The sequence below is a fragment of the Periplaneta americana genome, chromosome 2, assembly GCF_040183065.1.
Source record: "Periplaneta americana isolate PAMFEO1 chromosome 2, P.americana_PAMFEO1_priV1, whole genome shotgun sequence".
Taxonomy (NCBI): Eukaryota; Metazoa; Arthropoda; class Insecta; order Blattodea; family Blattidae; genus Periplaneta; species Periplaneta americana.
This window is the reverse complement of record NC_091118.1, coordinates 191,591,944-191,608,809: the sequence shown is the minus strand read 5'-3', so window position 1 is coordinate 191,608,809 and position 16,866 is coordinate 191,591,944. Positions and strand designations below refer to the sequence as shown.

At 34.8% G+C, this 16,866-nt stretch overlaps 2 protein-coding genes across 5 annotated transcripts in view; one reads left to right on the top strand and one right to left on the bottom strand.

The window, feature by feature from the left end:
- Positions 1–16,866, top strand: part of LOC138694978 (LIM domain only protein 3-like) — a 913,591-nt gene that overhangs the window by 475,201 nt on the left and 421,524 nt on the right. The window lies entirely within an intron of this gene.
- Positions 1–16,866, bottom strand: part of LOC138694975 (gamete and mating-type specific protein A-like) — a 58,228-nt gene that overhangs the window by 36,171 nt on the left and 5,191 nt on the right. The window contains exon 1 of one of the 3 annotated variants that reach the window (XM_069819204.1): positions 3,676–3,743. The exons of 1 other annotated variant lie outside the window; for it this stretch is intronic. In XM_069819204.1, the coding sequence (XP_069675305.1) occupies positions 3,676–3,690 (15 nt within the window). In that variant the 5' untranslated portion in view covers positions 3,691–3,743. Of the gene's footprint in view, positions 1–3,675; positions 3,744–16,866 lie in introns of those variants that run through there. One more of the 3 variants, XM_069819203.1, reaches the window with a different exon arrangement.

Genomic DNA, 16,866 nt, shown 5'->3' with positions numbered 1-16,866 from the left:
TAATACAATGTAAACAACAAGTCAGTAGAATTGGGACATAATAATAATAATAATAATAATAATAATAATAATAATAAAGAAAGAAAGGAAAAGGCATAATAAAATATGAAAAGTAATTCCAAATAAATTAGACGTACAAAGTATAAAAATATGAGAATAATAACAATAATAATAATAAATAATAATAATAATAATAACAACAACAAAAAGTAAAGTACAAAGCATATTAGGTACTCACAGGTAGGAAAATTATGATTATAAATAGCTCAAGTTATCACATGATAGACATACCCATTATCGGGATATATGGTGAAACAAAAACATATAAAATAAAATATCACTAAAGTATAAAAAAATGTAGTGAACACATGGAAACATGCAATAGAACACATGTCATAACAGTAAGTTAGATTGGCAACTCTTAATAGATATTTTTCTAATTTGGATTTGAAAGATTTCAAGATTCGACAGACCTTGACTTCAATCGGTAGAGAGTTCCAGTGACGAGAAGGAGCAACCTTTGAAGAATGAGGAATACAGAAACGATGTGTGAAGTGGAATTTCTTACTTGTTATCGAGTTGTGATCATGTAGTAATGTTATGATAGCGAGAGAGAGAGAGCGAGTATGGAAACGAACAAATAAATAAGAGGGGGATGAATTGTGCGTAATTCGATATAGGAGAGAAAGCGAGTGTAGATTTCTTATCTTATGTAACCTAAACCAAATAACTTCTCAAAAAATGGTTAAATATGCTCATAGTATCGAACATTAGAAATGAAACGGACGCACGAGTTATGTACAGTAGTGGCAAAAAAACCGGACCGACGGCATAATCAAAGTCCCCGAAATGAGCCACTGCGCATGCCACGTCCGCATTCATAAGATAGCGAGTAATCTATTCAAATTGTTGTAGTTTCGACTGTTGTAGTCCATTTCGAAAGCCATTAGAAAATAAGCTGGTAAAATTCATGTTCTGGGAATAATAAGTTATTTAAGTAGTAAAATATCGCTGCAATCGAAAAGTATTGGGAATAAATTTGAATAAGGAACAAAAAAGAAAAGTTTCCTTCGCAGGCAGGATTCGAACCACGAAAGTCTTAGTTACCAGTCTCAGTGAACAAGTCTCTGAAATCAGCTACAATGGTCGGTCCGGTTTTCTTGCCACTACTGTACACGCTGAAGCTTCTGGGAGCAATCAATCCTGAGATCACTGAACTAAACGTCACAATAATCGAAGTGAGATAGAATGAGTGTCTGTATTAGCGTCTGTTTTAATTTAGATGGCCAATGATACAATCTTCGATTAATAATGATACAATTAATATTGCAGTTCTAATCCCCTGGTAGAGAGGAAGAGAAACTCTGATGGACTTATCTCTAAAAATAATGTTAAATATATAAATACTACTATTATAGCCAGTTTGTCCAAGTAATGTTTAATTTTGCTTATACATACATACTTACAAATGGCTTTTAAGGAACCCGAAGGTTCATTGCCGCCCTCACATAACCCCGCCATCGGTCCCTATCCTGTGCAAGATTAAGCCAGTCTCCATCATCATACCCCACCTCCCTCAAATCCATTTTAATATTATCCTCCCATTTACGTCTCGGCCTCCCTAAAGGTCTTTTTCCCTCCGGTCTCCCAACTAACACTCTATATGCATTTCTGGATTCGCCCATACGTGCTACATGCCCTGCCCATCTCAAACGTCTGGATTTCAAGTTCCTAATTATGTCAGGTGAAGAATACAATGCGTGCAGTTCTGTGTTGTGTAACTTTCTCCATTCTTCTGTAACTTCATCCCGCTTAGCCCCAAATATTTTCCTAAGCACCTTATTCTCAAACACCCTTAACCTATATTCCTCTCTCAGAGTGAGAGTCCAAGTTTCACAGCCATATAGAAGAACCGGTAATATAACTGTTTTATAAATTCTAACTTTCAGAATTTTGGACAGCAGACTGGATGATAAGAGCTTCTCAACCGAATAATAACACGCATTTCCCATATTTATTCTGCGTTTAATTTCCTCCCGAGTGTCATTTATATTTGTTACTGTTGCTCCAAGATATTTGAATTTTTCCACCTCTTCGAAGGATAAATCTCCAATATTTATATTTCCATTTCGTAGAATATTCCCGTCACGAGACATAATCATATACTTTGTCTTTTCGGGATTTACTTCCAAACCGATCGCTTTACTTGCTTCAAGTAAAATTTCCGTGTTTTCCCTAACCGTTTGTGTATTTTCTCCTAACATATTCACGTCATCTGCATAGACAAGAAGCTGATGTAGCCCGTTCAATTCCAAACCCTGCCTGTTATCCTGAACTTTCCTAATGGCATATTCTAAAGCGAAGTTAAAAAGTAAAGGTGATAGTGCATCTCCCTGCTTTAGCCCGCAGTGAATTGGAAAAGGATCAGATAGAAACTGACATATACGGACTCTGCTGTACTTTTGCTACTAATGTTACCCCTCCTGTTCTATAAAGACTAGTTACGTTCCAAGTGCCAAATCTCAAAACGTTATTCCTTTGCTGTGGTCGTGCCAGAGAATCAGTCCTATTCCGAGGCTTACAGTAGGAATTCGTAACAAGCTGTTTTTTACGGTGATGGGTTGTTAGCTCTTCGCCCAACCCCCAAGCTGGAGGACCACCCCTTATCGGCTGTCCACGACTGCTTATTCAATATATTCGCAGCTACCCTCCATATCTGGTGGCCGTCTCCTCTATCCGCAACCTGAGGACGCGCCATGCCGTGGTGATAGGGACCCACCATACATGGAATTTTGCTTATAGAATATTAAATTAACAGTCTGTTTATTTTTAACGCTTTGTTAATGTTTTTTCCATTTGTTCAACATAATTTTGTTTAAGATAACTATAACGTCTGTTAGCACTGTTTTAACTCTCAACAGGACTTGGTAATGATTCTACACATGTAAGACAATTTTTGATTGGCTAAAATTAATCTTTAAATTCTATATTATAGAGTGAGTCATGAAACTTGCACAAAATGACAACCTGTTATAGTAGGCCACGCTCCATAAACAAACAGTTGACAAATGAAAGTTGTAGGTGACGTCCTGAATAATAATTACAAAGTAAGGTTATATTTCTCATTGCTATTATGGATACGAAATACGAAAGAAATAAAATAACACTGATGTATTTAAACAGTCCAAAGTATTTTTTAAATGCTATATTACCAGTCATATGCTAAACATTGCCTACAGAGAGACACAAAATATTAATTTCGCAACTTCTGTTCAAACAGCTGTGGAGACATCGGCCATATTTAAGTAACTGTTAAACGAGTTAATTGCCCGAAATCCTACATTTAAAATTAACAATCTGTTAAACCAAACTGGTGTTGAAAACATACAATTGCATTAATTAACAAACTGTTTAGAGTTTAACACTCGTTAAATTTTCTAACAATACTTAGAAAAACCGGCCATTAAACTTTCATTTGTGTTCCTTCTTATCATGAAATTGCGAACTTCTTGTATTCATTTTGTTTCGTTATAATTTTGTTTCCTAACCTAAGAATATGTCCTGAATATCGGCACAATTACTTTACATTTATATTACATTATGTTTTTTTTTTCTGAAGAAATCCTGAGAGTAGTTCTTCATCCCAATATGTGTAATGTTATGGAATTCACTTACCAGGAATCTCGCCATGATGAAGATTCTCGTTATCGTGTGTGTTGTTGTTTGTTGGGTTGCAACTTCTAGAGTAGTTTATGTTTACCGGTCTTTCTCGTTGTCTTATATACTAATATTTAATTGATCAGGTGCGGCTCTGCATGTGCAGTAACCTGAGTTCAATGCACTTGTGATATTTCGAAACCTGAGGACAAAATGGTCCTATGTAGAACCGTACAAACTTCAACAGAATGCGTTACCATTATTCTTCTCTTCTTTGTGTTGCTATCGATATAATTATTTTTCTTTTTTCATATTACACGTTTTGAAAACATGCTGATAGAGTACAAACTTGATTTAGATCTCAAATATTATAGCAATATTGTAAAACTGGTCGCAGATCAACACAATAGAGCTGCTTTTACTGAAAACGCTTCCCTAGAGGAAAAGCATTCTTGATTGTATACTGGCGTTCAAAGATACCTGATCCCTGGTAATCGATAGTGATCGATAATTTGTTCCTGTAGGTATGGCTTCTTATCTATTACTTCTATGAATAGATGGGGATAGTAACACTCAGAGTACCCAATAGTACATACGGTAGCCTAAATATTTCCTCATTATAGAATTCAAATTTTCATCCCACTCTAATGATTTTAAAAGCATTAGGTTTAGCAGAAAACCTCTGATACATTCAAATATGAAATAATTTATACTTAATCAACATCTCCATTTTCCAAACAATTTTTACCTTACCAATAACTAGCGGAACTATTTCAGAAGTTTTGCCGATTTCATATATCTCTGGTCTGACTTATTCCGTGATTAGAAAGTTCGCTTATACGATCATAAAATCGTAGGTCAGAATGTCTGAACGCCAGTGTATTACCGAAATCAATTTGCAGAGACTAAAAAAATAACTAGTACAATGCTGAGAAATATATTAAGAGATGAAGAATACAAGAAATGGTGCAAACTCAAGCAAAAAGGCAGAGGTGTGACATTATTTCAGAAATACACGCCAGTTAACATTGGATAACAACAATGGATGGTCTCTCTGTATCCGAGTGAAAGAAGGCAATTAAAATGTCTGGACAGTGTCAAACGTGTGTATCATGCCAGGTCGCTCTCAGGATGGCCAACAGTGCACAACATTGCACTGAGATAGAAACCTTACCCCATATCATGGGGTCCGGAATATTAGACACCATGTAATACAAGAACTTATTGCTAGAAGTCCTCTCTACTTCCTTCTACAAGGTTCACCAAGAAGTCCACTGCCTTGCAAAAGATGGAAGTTCTCGGCGAGTTGACATTGCCATTGATAGAGTAAATGATAGAGCAATTGTCATCGATCCCACCGTGCGCTTTGAAATGCAGTTGAACAACTTGTCAGTACATGAAGAAAAGAAGACCATCCATGACTCTACGATTCAATACTTTAGGAATTTTTATCGCATATAGGGACAGATTGAAATTTTTGGACTATTGTTCGGAACAAGGGGAACAATTCCAAAATCTTCAGTTGAATGTTTAAGTTTTTTGGACTTCCTTTAAAAGTTTTGAAAATTATTGCTATTAACAGAATGAAATATCCTGTTCAGATTTTACGTAATTACCTGCACACCTAAATTAGTTTACATTGTATCTGATTATTAGTAATTATTGAATAAACGTACTTTTCGAAGGGTAGCTTCCTTTTAAAAATAATAATCATAATATTGATAACACAAATGTTTATTTTTATTTGTTTAGTATGCTGTGTGTTTTGGCAACCCTTAGTGAAGCACAGCTACCTTTGTGGGATAGTATATATATAATAATGCAAATTTTAAAAAATGCGTGCAAAATTAATTGCATTCATCAATTTAAACCACAAAATTTACAAATGATTCCATATGCTTCATTTTCTGATTACAAAGAATGCCTCTTGTATCTAATCCAGAAAATGAACTTTCGTTTTTTTTTTTTGAAAGATCTGAAGTGATTTCAATCATATGGGTTTAACTGTAAGAAACGTCATTAATTTCAAGAGGTTTTTCTTTGAGATATTTCAAACAAAAACGTTTAATACAATTTTGCTCGTTTTTCCTTCATTTTCGAAATAAAAATTGTTTTATATGAAACATTTCGTAGCGTGTTTTGGGAAAGCCATTGATTTAATTTCCAATATGCACAGTCAATTTAAGAGAGAAGTGTATTATGATGGTAAATTATTGAAATAATTTTAGTTTTGTCCTTGAAATATGCTGAAATTTCCGAACAAACGTAACATTGTAATATTCCTTTACAGAACAAAAAGTTACATTGGCTCGGATCAAATTTCTGTACATGTAAAAGACAAAACTAAAATTCTTTCAACCATTTTTTATTATTATAATACACTGTTCTCTAAAAGATTCTGAGCATATTGGGAATTAAATCAATGGTTTTCCCAAAAAAACATGCTATGAAATGTTTTATATAAAATAATTTTATTATCGAAGACGAAGTAAAAAGGAGATAAATTGTATTAAACTTTTTCGGTAGAAATATGTCAAACAATAACCCTCTGAATTTAATGACATAACTTACGGTTCACCCAGCATAATTATGATCTTCATATAACCGTTCAAGAATTTAAATTAAGAAGAAGTTATATCACTTCCTACATAAAAGAGAAACTGAGTTGTTGCGAAACACACAAAAGTTGTAATACGAAAGCATATTATATCGTACAAGAAGAAGTTACATCATTTCCAACATAAAAAAGAAACTGAGTTGTTGCGAAACACATAAAAGTTGTAATACGAAAGCATATTATATCGTACAAGAAGAAGTTACATCATTTCCAACATAAAAAAGAAACTGAGTTGTTGCGAAACACATAAAAGTTGTAATACGAAAGCATTTTATATCGTGTAAGAAGAAGTTACATCATTTCCAACATAAAAAAGAAACTGAGTTGTTGCGAAACACATAAAAGTTGTAATACGAAAGCATATTATATCGTGTAAGAAGAAGTTACATCATTTCCAGCATAAAAAGAAACTGAGTTGTTGCGAAACACATAAAAGTTGTAATACAAAAGCATATTATATCGTGTTCATGATCATTATCTTGCCTCTATGGTTAAATATAGCTCTCGTGACGACAGACTTCCAATCCCGTACCGGTAGGTCACAATTGATGATTCAACTATCACGAATCTAACGTGAATATCAACGGATAAAATGCATTGCAAGTTTCACGACAGGTTAACAACTGTTGCAGCTTTAATACACAACAAAATATGCTTAGACCAGTTTTGTTCTCAGATCATTTGTTTCCTTTCTTCCCACATGAGGAAGTAATACAGCATCCTGTAACCTTCTGTGTAAACATCGGCGTTTCTGTTTTGTTTGCTTTAGTGTGAATCGAATTCCTAACTGACTTAATTAGCCGACAATGCTTTACGAAAGTGTCAACGTTCGATTGCCGTTATATTTTCTGACGTTCGTTATTTGAAAGTATTTTTGATATCTATATCGTTGTCATTAAACAACATCTGTTTTAATCGATTACTTAAGGATACACCGAGGTGAAATTTTGTCAATTTCGATGATAAAATTCGATTCTTCATTTCCATTATTGAAATATATAATTTGAACTGGTAATGGAAATTACGGGAAAACGGCTGGACGGATTTTAATAAATGACCTCTCATTTTGAAGCTTGGAACTCAAAGTTTTTCGAAAAAATAATAGTTTTCAGTGAAATGTCAATTTTAAACATAATTTTCCTATTTTCCAAAATTTATCTTTCGTCAGTTTTGAGAACTAGCTAATAGCATTCACGGCCGACGTGATATACTCTTCGCTTTTTTGTACAGGAGAAGCGAAGCGAACATCAATTCGGCCGTGTTGCATTTCAGAATAAAACAAAACACACACTACAGTAAACAATATTAAACGAAGTTCATGATCTGCAAGAATGCTGACATATTTAGAGCTCAAATTAAATTGGTTATTAAAAATTTAACTTACGAAAGTAATTTACAGGTTCGATTCTGTGGTGCGTAATTTTCTGGGTACAGCTGTGTATTGGATATTAAAAACTATAAAACTTGAGGTGGTTTGATGGCATTATTACCATTAGAAATGATCTATTATTGTAGTTAATGCCGTGATGTGACTATTTTTCATTAATTATATATATTAATGCTATATTGATATGAAAGTGAAACGTTTTGGGGTTATATAGGTACATGTAGAGAACAACTTAAATTAGATTTTGATTTCTATATTTTACTGAGTGGCGGCTATATATTATATATAGTATATGTTACTGAAAGCTATAAAACTTACGTAAGATAATAATATTATTAAAAATCAAATATTTGTATAATTATTAATCACGTGGGGTTGGGTCTTTTTCATATATTTAATGACGGTGTGGTGTAGATATTTATATGCGTGGTTCTCTTCAGTAATGGCTTGAGAGAGAGTATCTTTCATTGTTATGGAAGCAAATAACTTTCAGAATGTCTGGTATTCTTCATTGAAAATGAATCTGAAAAATGTTTATTTGAACGTCTAATGAACTTAGTTTGCAGGATTTGCTGCACAAGCCACTAGTATCTATGTAAGATAAAACGTATTTAATGTCTTTAATTTCAATGTTTATTCTTTGAGATAATTCAAAACAAAAAGTTTAATACACATTTGCTAGTTTTTGTTGTCTTCTCGAGATAAAAATTATTTTATACTAAACATTTGATAGCGTGTTTTCGGAAAGTTATTGACTTAATTCCCAATCTGCTTACTCAGTTTAAGAGAGCAGAGTATTAAGACAGTAAAAACTGATAGAATCTTACTTTCGTCCTTTAAGTGGGCAGAAATTTGATTCGAACAAATGTAACTTTTCGTTCTGAAAATAAATTTTAAAATATTACTTTTGTTCGGGTCAAATTGCTGCACATTTAAAGGACAAGACTAAAATTCTTTCAATAAATTATCATCAGTAATCTCACTAGAGATTTCGATTTATCTAGAGAAAATCAAAACTCGAGTGGGATTTAATTGACTATTACACGATTAGAAGAAAGTATATAAAGATTAGAAGTAACGAAGTACTCCAATACAATAAGATATTTATTGACTTACGAAAATACAACTGTCTTCAAATATAATAATGTACCATCTCTACATTGCAAATATTACGCTAGATGGCAGTAGTGTGTTATAATTAACTGTTTGCTTGTTATCAGTTGTGCCAACTATGGAATCTTCACTGAACTCTGTGGACAGTTACTAGTCAAGAAGGCTTTGTTGATTCAGTTTCATTTTTATTAAAACAGTTGCATTCCACTTCAATTATCCGAATTCCAGTAATCAACGTCATTTGACAGATGATTTTCAATAAATCTTAATAGTAAACAATCTCTGATACGTGACTATCCATAATATGATATAGCAGAACCTATAACATAACCTAAATAATATAAATAAGTGTTAGAAAAGTTTTCATTAAGGACGATGAAATAAAAAATAAACATGAATAATTTTAAAAGGAACAATTATTGAAAGTACAATTTTTGAATTTGAATGTTTTAGTGGTTGGTGGTTCAGTTGATGTTATATTGGACGTGTGCGTAAAAGAAGTGAACTCGTTGATGTACATGGTTTATTCCTCAACTTATTCAGGACTTCCGAATGATGCTCTTCATTTATTTGTAAATAGAGTTTCAGGGAAGATGCTTAGCTATGACCAGTGATCTTTATTAATTCTTGTTCTTGAATGCCAATTGTCCACACCTGTGGAGTAACGGTCAGCGCGTCTGGCCGCGAAGCCAGGTGGCCCGGGTTCGATTCCCGGTCGGGTCAAGTGAGCTGGTTGAGGTTTTTTCCGACTCAACCCACGATGAGTAAATGCTCGGTAACTTTCGGTGCTGGACTCCGGACTCATTTCACCGGCATTATCACCTCCATCTCATTCAGACGCTAAATAACCTAAGCTGTTGATAAAGCGTCGTAAAATAACCTACTAAAAAATGCCAATGCGAGTCATATTTGAAACTCCTGTGCATCGACTGGAGTGGCTTGTAATTTTCTGTTTTTTTTTTTTTTTTTTTTTTTTTTTACGTCCAGACCAGTGAAGTCTGAAATGTTGGCAAACAAAGAAACAAATGCTAGGATATTGATAAAAACAAACAAATGCTAGAGAAGCGATAAAATTAAACAAATGCTATGGACGCGATAAAATTGTGCGATAAGCAGCCATGATTGGTTGAAAGACGTCCTTTCGTACCGTTTTATTGGTCAAAATAGTATGACGTAGTAAAAGTGTAATAGTCATCATAATACAATACTCTCTCACATTGACTGAGCATATTGGGAATTAAATCAGTGGCTTTCCCAAAACACGTTATGAAATGTTTCATATAAAAAATTTTTTATCTCGGAAAGTAAGCGAAAACAAGGAAAATTACATTACACGATTTTATTAGAAATATCTCAAAGAATGACCCCCTGAAATTAATGACATTACGTACGGTCCATCTTGTATATGGTTCAGGGATCCTCATCATAATGTTCATGCAGATAAGTCCATTCAATCTGGTGTTTCGAGCCATCATTTTTAGAATCTGGGTGGCCTTAAAACTTCTTCCCCTGTTTAAATGCTGAAATGCATTTTCTTACACAATGCTTCTCTAAAAACGCTGATTCTTCTCCAAAATTTGTACTATATACATGATTTTTTCTGTGTGTTTTCTTAAAGTATATTCTATTATCCATGTGCTGAATAGGATAAATGTTCATCTTTCCTCTTGCTTAAAAAAAGTCCCTTGTGCAGACGCTTGTATTTCCCTATTTTGACTATGCTGACATTTTACTGACACACCTTTCCAGCGACAACAAAACGAAACTTCAACGTGCTCATAATTTGTGTGTACGTTTTGTAAGCAATGTTCGTAAATATGATCATATTACTACATCCCTGGAAACAATAGGTTGGCTTAAACTAGATAAGAAAAGAAATTTACATTCACATCTCCTTCTCTTCGAAATCTTGAACTCTTCTATTCCTTCGTACCTGTCGTCTCGCTTCACTTACCTTTCTTCCCACCACAATCTGAACACACGCTCTCGCCATGAAACAATACTAACAATACCATCCCATCGCACCTCCTCATACTCATCCTCTTTCACAATAGCCCTGCCAAGACTCTGGAATTCGTTACCTGCTAGCATCAGGGACTTTCGAAATAAATTGAATTCAAACGCAAACTTACTAGGCACTTGGTCAGTAATTGAGATTCGTTCAGACATGGTTTCTTGTAAATAGTTCTCTTAATCTATCACAAAATATTTCAATATCCGGTAATTTCATCACTATAGAATTTTGTTATTGTAGGTTTAATTTGTAATTCAGAAAATACAACAATATTCTTTGTTCTTAACTTCTATGATAAAATGCCTAGATTTCATTAATCACGTAATCTTGTCGTACTTTAATTTTTATTGTACTGCAATTGTAAATTTAATATTAATTGTAATTTTATTCTTCAGATTATTGTTGTAATCCCTTGGTAGAGGGGCAGAGAAAGCCTGATGGCCTTATCTCTACCAGGTTAAATAAATAAACACTAAATACTACTACTAAAATTGTGCTTAACAAAACTTGCCATTTGGAGTTTTTTTTTAACCTCAAAATTTTATTGGGAAATATTACTTTGCCACACATAATTTTAACTTGTTTTTATATTTGAGAATTTTTCACATGTATATGAACGAACATGACTACTGTTATACTTTCATTCACTCTTGACAGCAACAAATATCACCGCCACCAGAAGCAAACACGGCTATTGGCTTGCCTGCGTGGACGGCAGCTTCAGCATATTGCTTTTTGCCTCAAATAGAAGAGAATGTTTATTTTCGCTGGCAGAGTTAAGGCCGTAAGGCCTTGTCTTCCACTCATCAAGCCTTAATGATTACAATAGTGACATAGGTACATATTTAAATTATGAATACTTCAAATAAACTACAGATTCCCCAGCAATATTCTTCAATTAAATTTTAACGGCTAGTACATGTTTCAGTTGCTTGTCTATGCGGATGACGTGAATATGTTACGAGAAAATCCACAAACGATTAGGAGAAACACAGCAATTATACTGGAACCAAGTAAAGAGGTAGGTTTGGAAGTAAATGCCGAAAAGACAAAGTATATGATTATGTCTCGTGACGAGAATATTGTACGAAATGGAAATATAAAAATTGGAAATTTATCTTTTGAAGAGGAGGAGAAGTTCAAATATCTTGGAGCAACAGTAACAAATATAAATGAAACGTGGAAGGAAATTAAACACAGAATAAATATGGGAAATGCCTGTTATTATTCGGTTGAGAAGCTTTTATCATCCAGTCTGCTGTCGAAAAATCTGAAAGTTAGAATTTATAAAACAGTTATATTGCCGGTTGTTCTTTATGGTTGTAAAACTTGGACTCTCACTTTGAGAGAGGAACATAGGTTAAGGGCGTTTGAGAATAAGGTTCTTAGGAAAATATTTGGGGCTAAGGGGGATGAAGTTACAGGAGAATTGAGAAAGTTACGCAACACGGAACTGCACTCATTGTATTCTTCACCTGACATAATTATGAACATTAATCCAGACGTTTGAGATGGGCAGGGCATGTAGCACGTATGGGCGAATCCAGAAATGCATATGGAGTGTTAGTTGGGAGGCCGGAGGGAAAAAGACCTTTAGGGAGGCCGAGACGTAGATGGGAAGATAATATTAAAATGGATTTGAGGGAGGTGGAATATGATGATAGAGAATGGATTAATCTTCCTCAGGATAGGAACCAATGGCGGGCTTATGTGAGGGCGGCAATGAACCTCCGGGTTCCTTAAAATCCTCTCCTTAGATATTCGAGAGAAGGAAATAACGAAAATTAAGGTTTTTAGAACAGACGGGAAAGGATCTCGCAAAAGTTGCTAATATTATGTGTACAAAGATAAGACTACATATACTACCAATAAATCAAATTTGAAAAATTTCGGCATAGATCACTCTCTCACTCGACGCCTCAATTTTTAACATCTTGAGACAGGTAAAATGTCCACATAGGCTTCGTGTGAATTCAAGACATTTTATTTGGTATAATAAGTCTAATTAAACATGCAACATTTTTTGTTGTTTGCTTGATGATTTGATCACCAACTACGTAACTGTATGCAGCAATTTAAAACTCCAAGGAATCTACCAAAAATAGTAAAATTCCTGCACCTTGTACTTAGAAAGTTGCTTCTCACAGCCCACTTACGTAGAGTTTTTCGTGAGTTTGGATGTTCTTGTCATAAAGGAATAGGACATTTGAGAGTCGGTGGGATGAAATAATGAGATTTCAAGGCGTGTTTTGAATTTTCAGCGAGAGCTCATGTGTCTGAAACAACATTTAATTTGGTACCTCTTTTATTGCCTCTTATGAGAACTACATAGTGAGTACAATATTCAACCTCTCACATCTGAATCAGCTCAGCGGCTGCCTTCACTGGAAGATTACGCAGGCGCGGCCGTAGTAGAATCGTCAGATGCTGGAGCAGCCGTGGTTGAAGCTTGAGTTGCTGGTGCTGCCGTGCTGCTTATTATTGAGAGCAAATCGGGGATTTGCATAGGCACACTTGGAAGTGAACTGGACATGTTAAGCAGGTTTGGAAGTTGAATTGGTAGTATTTGTGGAAGAGGGACTACCCATGGTTCACTCAGTGCTACAGCAGCTAGAGCAGCGATGGTGAGAAGTGCCTGCGAAAGAAAGGATTAAATTTATCACCACTATTTTTAGCAGCCCTCGGCACAACTGGAAAGTGAAAGACAAATCTGAAACCTCCTCCGATGTTCTTTCCGCTTACACTATCTTATAAACAAACGCACAGTGGGCACTGTGCATCAGTGATGGATTTCAAGCGACCAGCGAGAGCCGAAAGTTCGTAAAAGCTATGATGCAATCCGTCACTGAGCATTGCTTAACTGCCGGTCTACTCGTCTCAGCTAGGGAAGTTGGAGGGGGAATTGAGGGGAAATCTGCGTAACTCAATTGAGTTAATAATGCCCATGCTTCATTTAGAAAGACTGACTAATTCTTATTTTAAAAATGTTTGCTCTATGTATGACGTTTAAGGGTGTGATGTTATAAAATTTATTTCCACAATTTTGCCGAAATATAGGCTACTTTTTTATATACCGCCTGTTTTCCTAAAATCTTATTTTGCAATATTTTAGAGTCTGAGTCAAACGCAATCATGGATAGCGTATGCGACTTCGTTTTCGTTATAAACTGTTTCAATAATTCACATCTAATTATCTCCTCTACTGGGTGTGCTACAAGTGCCTCACATAGATTTGAGATTCAGCTACATGAAATACATGGCGAAGAAAATATTTTCTAACTTGTCTCCAATACTTTTAGAATAGAGTTCTTCTGTACACTGCAATAACCATTACAATGACAATGTTTGAGGTTACTTAATTTAGTTTAGAAATCTTCTCACTATTCGTGAGCTGTCGCAAGGGACAAAGAGTACTTAACCATATAAATGTTTACAAGTTCAGTGAACCATTAATTTTGTTTTGACAATGAAACTCCTACAAGTACATAGCCGCAAATACATTTTGTGATTGGTGGAAATATACCTAGAACACAATAAGAACATTTAAACTTGTATTTACTCAAGTCAGTTTGTCTCAGTTTAGGAGCAATTTATTTCGTCTACTGTCCCAGGATGAGATCTACTTACATGCTAAGGTTATTATAATAATCATACTCTCTGTCCCACATCTTGCAAACTAATTTTTTCCCCATTATTTAACTGTTAACACCTCATTTTAACATGAATACAATAACTTTTAACTTGAACAAAAACAGTCACTATTTTTGGCTTTAGTGTTACCGCCATCTTGCGCCAAAAGATTCTATTAATACGAAAACTGTAACACCACTGCCACCTGGTGGTGAAATTCTAACTACTTACTCAAGTGGAAGCTTTTGATGGTTGGGCTCTAGACGCAAGTAGCAATTGATCCTTTCAGTGCAGCTAAAGTTACAATCGGAATAATAGATGTAGATATTTCAAGCCTCTTAAGAACATCTTTCATGAGGAGAGTAGCGGTACCTCTTGCTCCAACCAGAAGACCGATTACTTCAAGCTCTTCTAGCTGGTACTTTTGGTGGTAATATGGAATAATGTCTGGATTTTATGTAATATAAAATCAGGCATATGTACATGAATATGCAGCGTGGAAGGGAACCTATTACATTAAGTCACAGAGGTAATAGGGGCTCCCCGACCTTAGACGGTTTGAATTCCAAAGTGAAACATCTTATTTTAGAAGGCACAGTGTCTCTTGATATATATTCTTAATTCACAATTAAGTAATCATGTAATTTAATTTGTCATCTAGTTTGAATAATATATATTATTTTAATGTACCAAAGTACATAGGCTATATTTCCATTCAGATATTATGCGTCATCATGAGGAGAAAAATTCTCTCCGGCGCCGGAATTTGAACCCGGGTTTTCAGCTCTACGTGCTGATGCTTTATCCACTAAGCCACACCGGATACAGAATATCTGAATGGAAATATCATATGTACTTTGGTACATTACAATAATATATGATATGCGTAAATCACTTCGTGATTTAAGACGGTGCTTATTCCATCGGATCCCGGCCAACTAGTCACTCATAACGAGTGCACCTCAGCACATGTGTGGACTTCATCCTACGTTCATAAACATCTATGACGTAGCGCAGCGAGCGGCCACTAGAGGGAACCCAAGAGTTGGAACTTAATCTGAGACGATTCTGTCCGACGCCGGGATGGGTATCCGGTGTGGCTTACTGGATAAAGCATCAGCAGGTAGAGCTGAAAACCCGGGTTCAAATCCCGGCGCCGGGGAGAATTTTTCTCCGTTCCATTACTCTTTCATCGTAGTTTGAATAACTATTTAAGTTCGATAATCTTCTGAGTTATACATATTTTTCAGCTTCGATCTCGTCTCAGGCATATCTTTAACTTTGTGTTGTAGGATAAGGTTGCCTAATTCCGTGACATATTTAATAAAATCTATATTTATGCCAAAATTGTAATAACAATTTTCAAGTAACACCTAAATGACGTTATTTGGACCTTTAGCTACAGTTTTTACAACATTCAGTGTCAACAGTTTCACAAGTTTGGTGCTCGGGATAAGTGACACAAGTCACTTTCCACAAACCGTTTTTGATAATTTATTGAAAACTTACGGAACATCTGCTCGCTTGGAAAAAAATACATAGTTATTTCTCCCATTACAATAATTTATACAGAAGAAAATCAAATCGACATAAACCATTGTAAGTTGTCAATACATTATCAAATAAGTTTTGTGCGAGATCGTGCGTATTTGCTTGCTTTCCGCACAAAACCAATACGCGGTAAGTGTGAAATACCACATTCAGTATTCCCAACGTAACACACATAACAATTTCCCTCTTCTTACCGCTTAAGCGCCATATTCATTTTACTGCTTTATGCTTTTAACGTATTATTTTTAGAGACGTTTAATATAGTAATAATTATAAATTGGAAACTTACCACTGCAATTTCACCTAAATTGCACTGTTAATTATTGTTTTTAAATGTTTGCAAAAATTAAGTAAACTCTGCAACACCACAAGAGTTACTGCATTTGTAATGCAAGTAACATTAAGGAAGCCGTGAAAAAACCAACAAGATTCCAGATGCCGATGTTATTATTGCAATATATTATATAAATAATATTGTTAAAATATTAAAATGAAAAATAAATCATTACCAGGGAAAGGGATTTGGAATATTATAAAGAATGGTGAAACGTAGTATAGATATTCGTAGATCAGTGACTGTCAAGCGAGCTGCGTCACAGAGCATGGACGAGTACAGTTCACTTCATACAAACTTACACGCAACGTGCTGTGAACGTATTGCAGAATAAACAAATGTTATAGTTTAATGATATATAGTGGCCTACATAATGTACATAATCTACATTTCATTTTGAACTACATGTGTTTTTCTTGGCAATGCATAAGACACCAATAAATAACATTACAAATATACATAATTAAATATCAATTTCTGCGTCCTCGCGTGTCAGTGGAAACATTGATGGCTGATAGACAGTTGTCTTCTGTATGGAACTCGCCTCTGAATATGTACGTTTT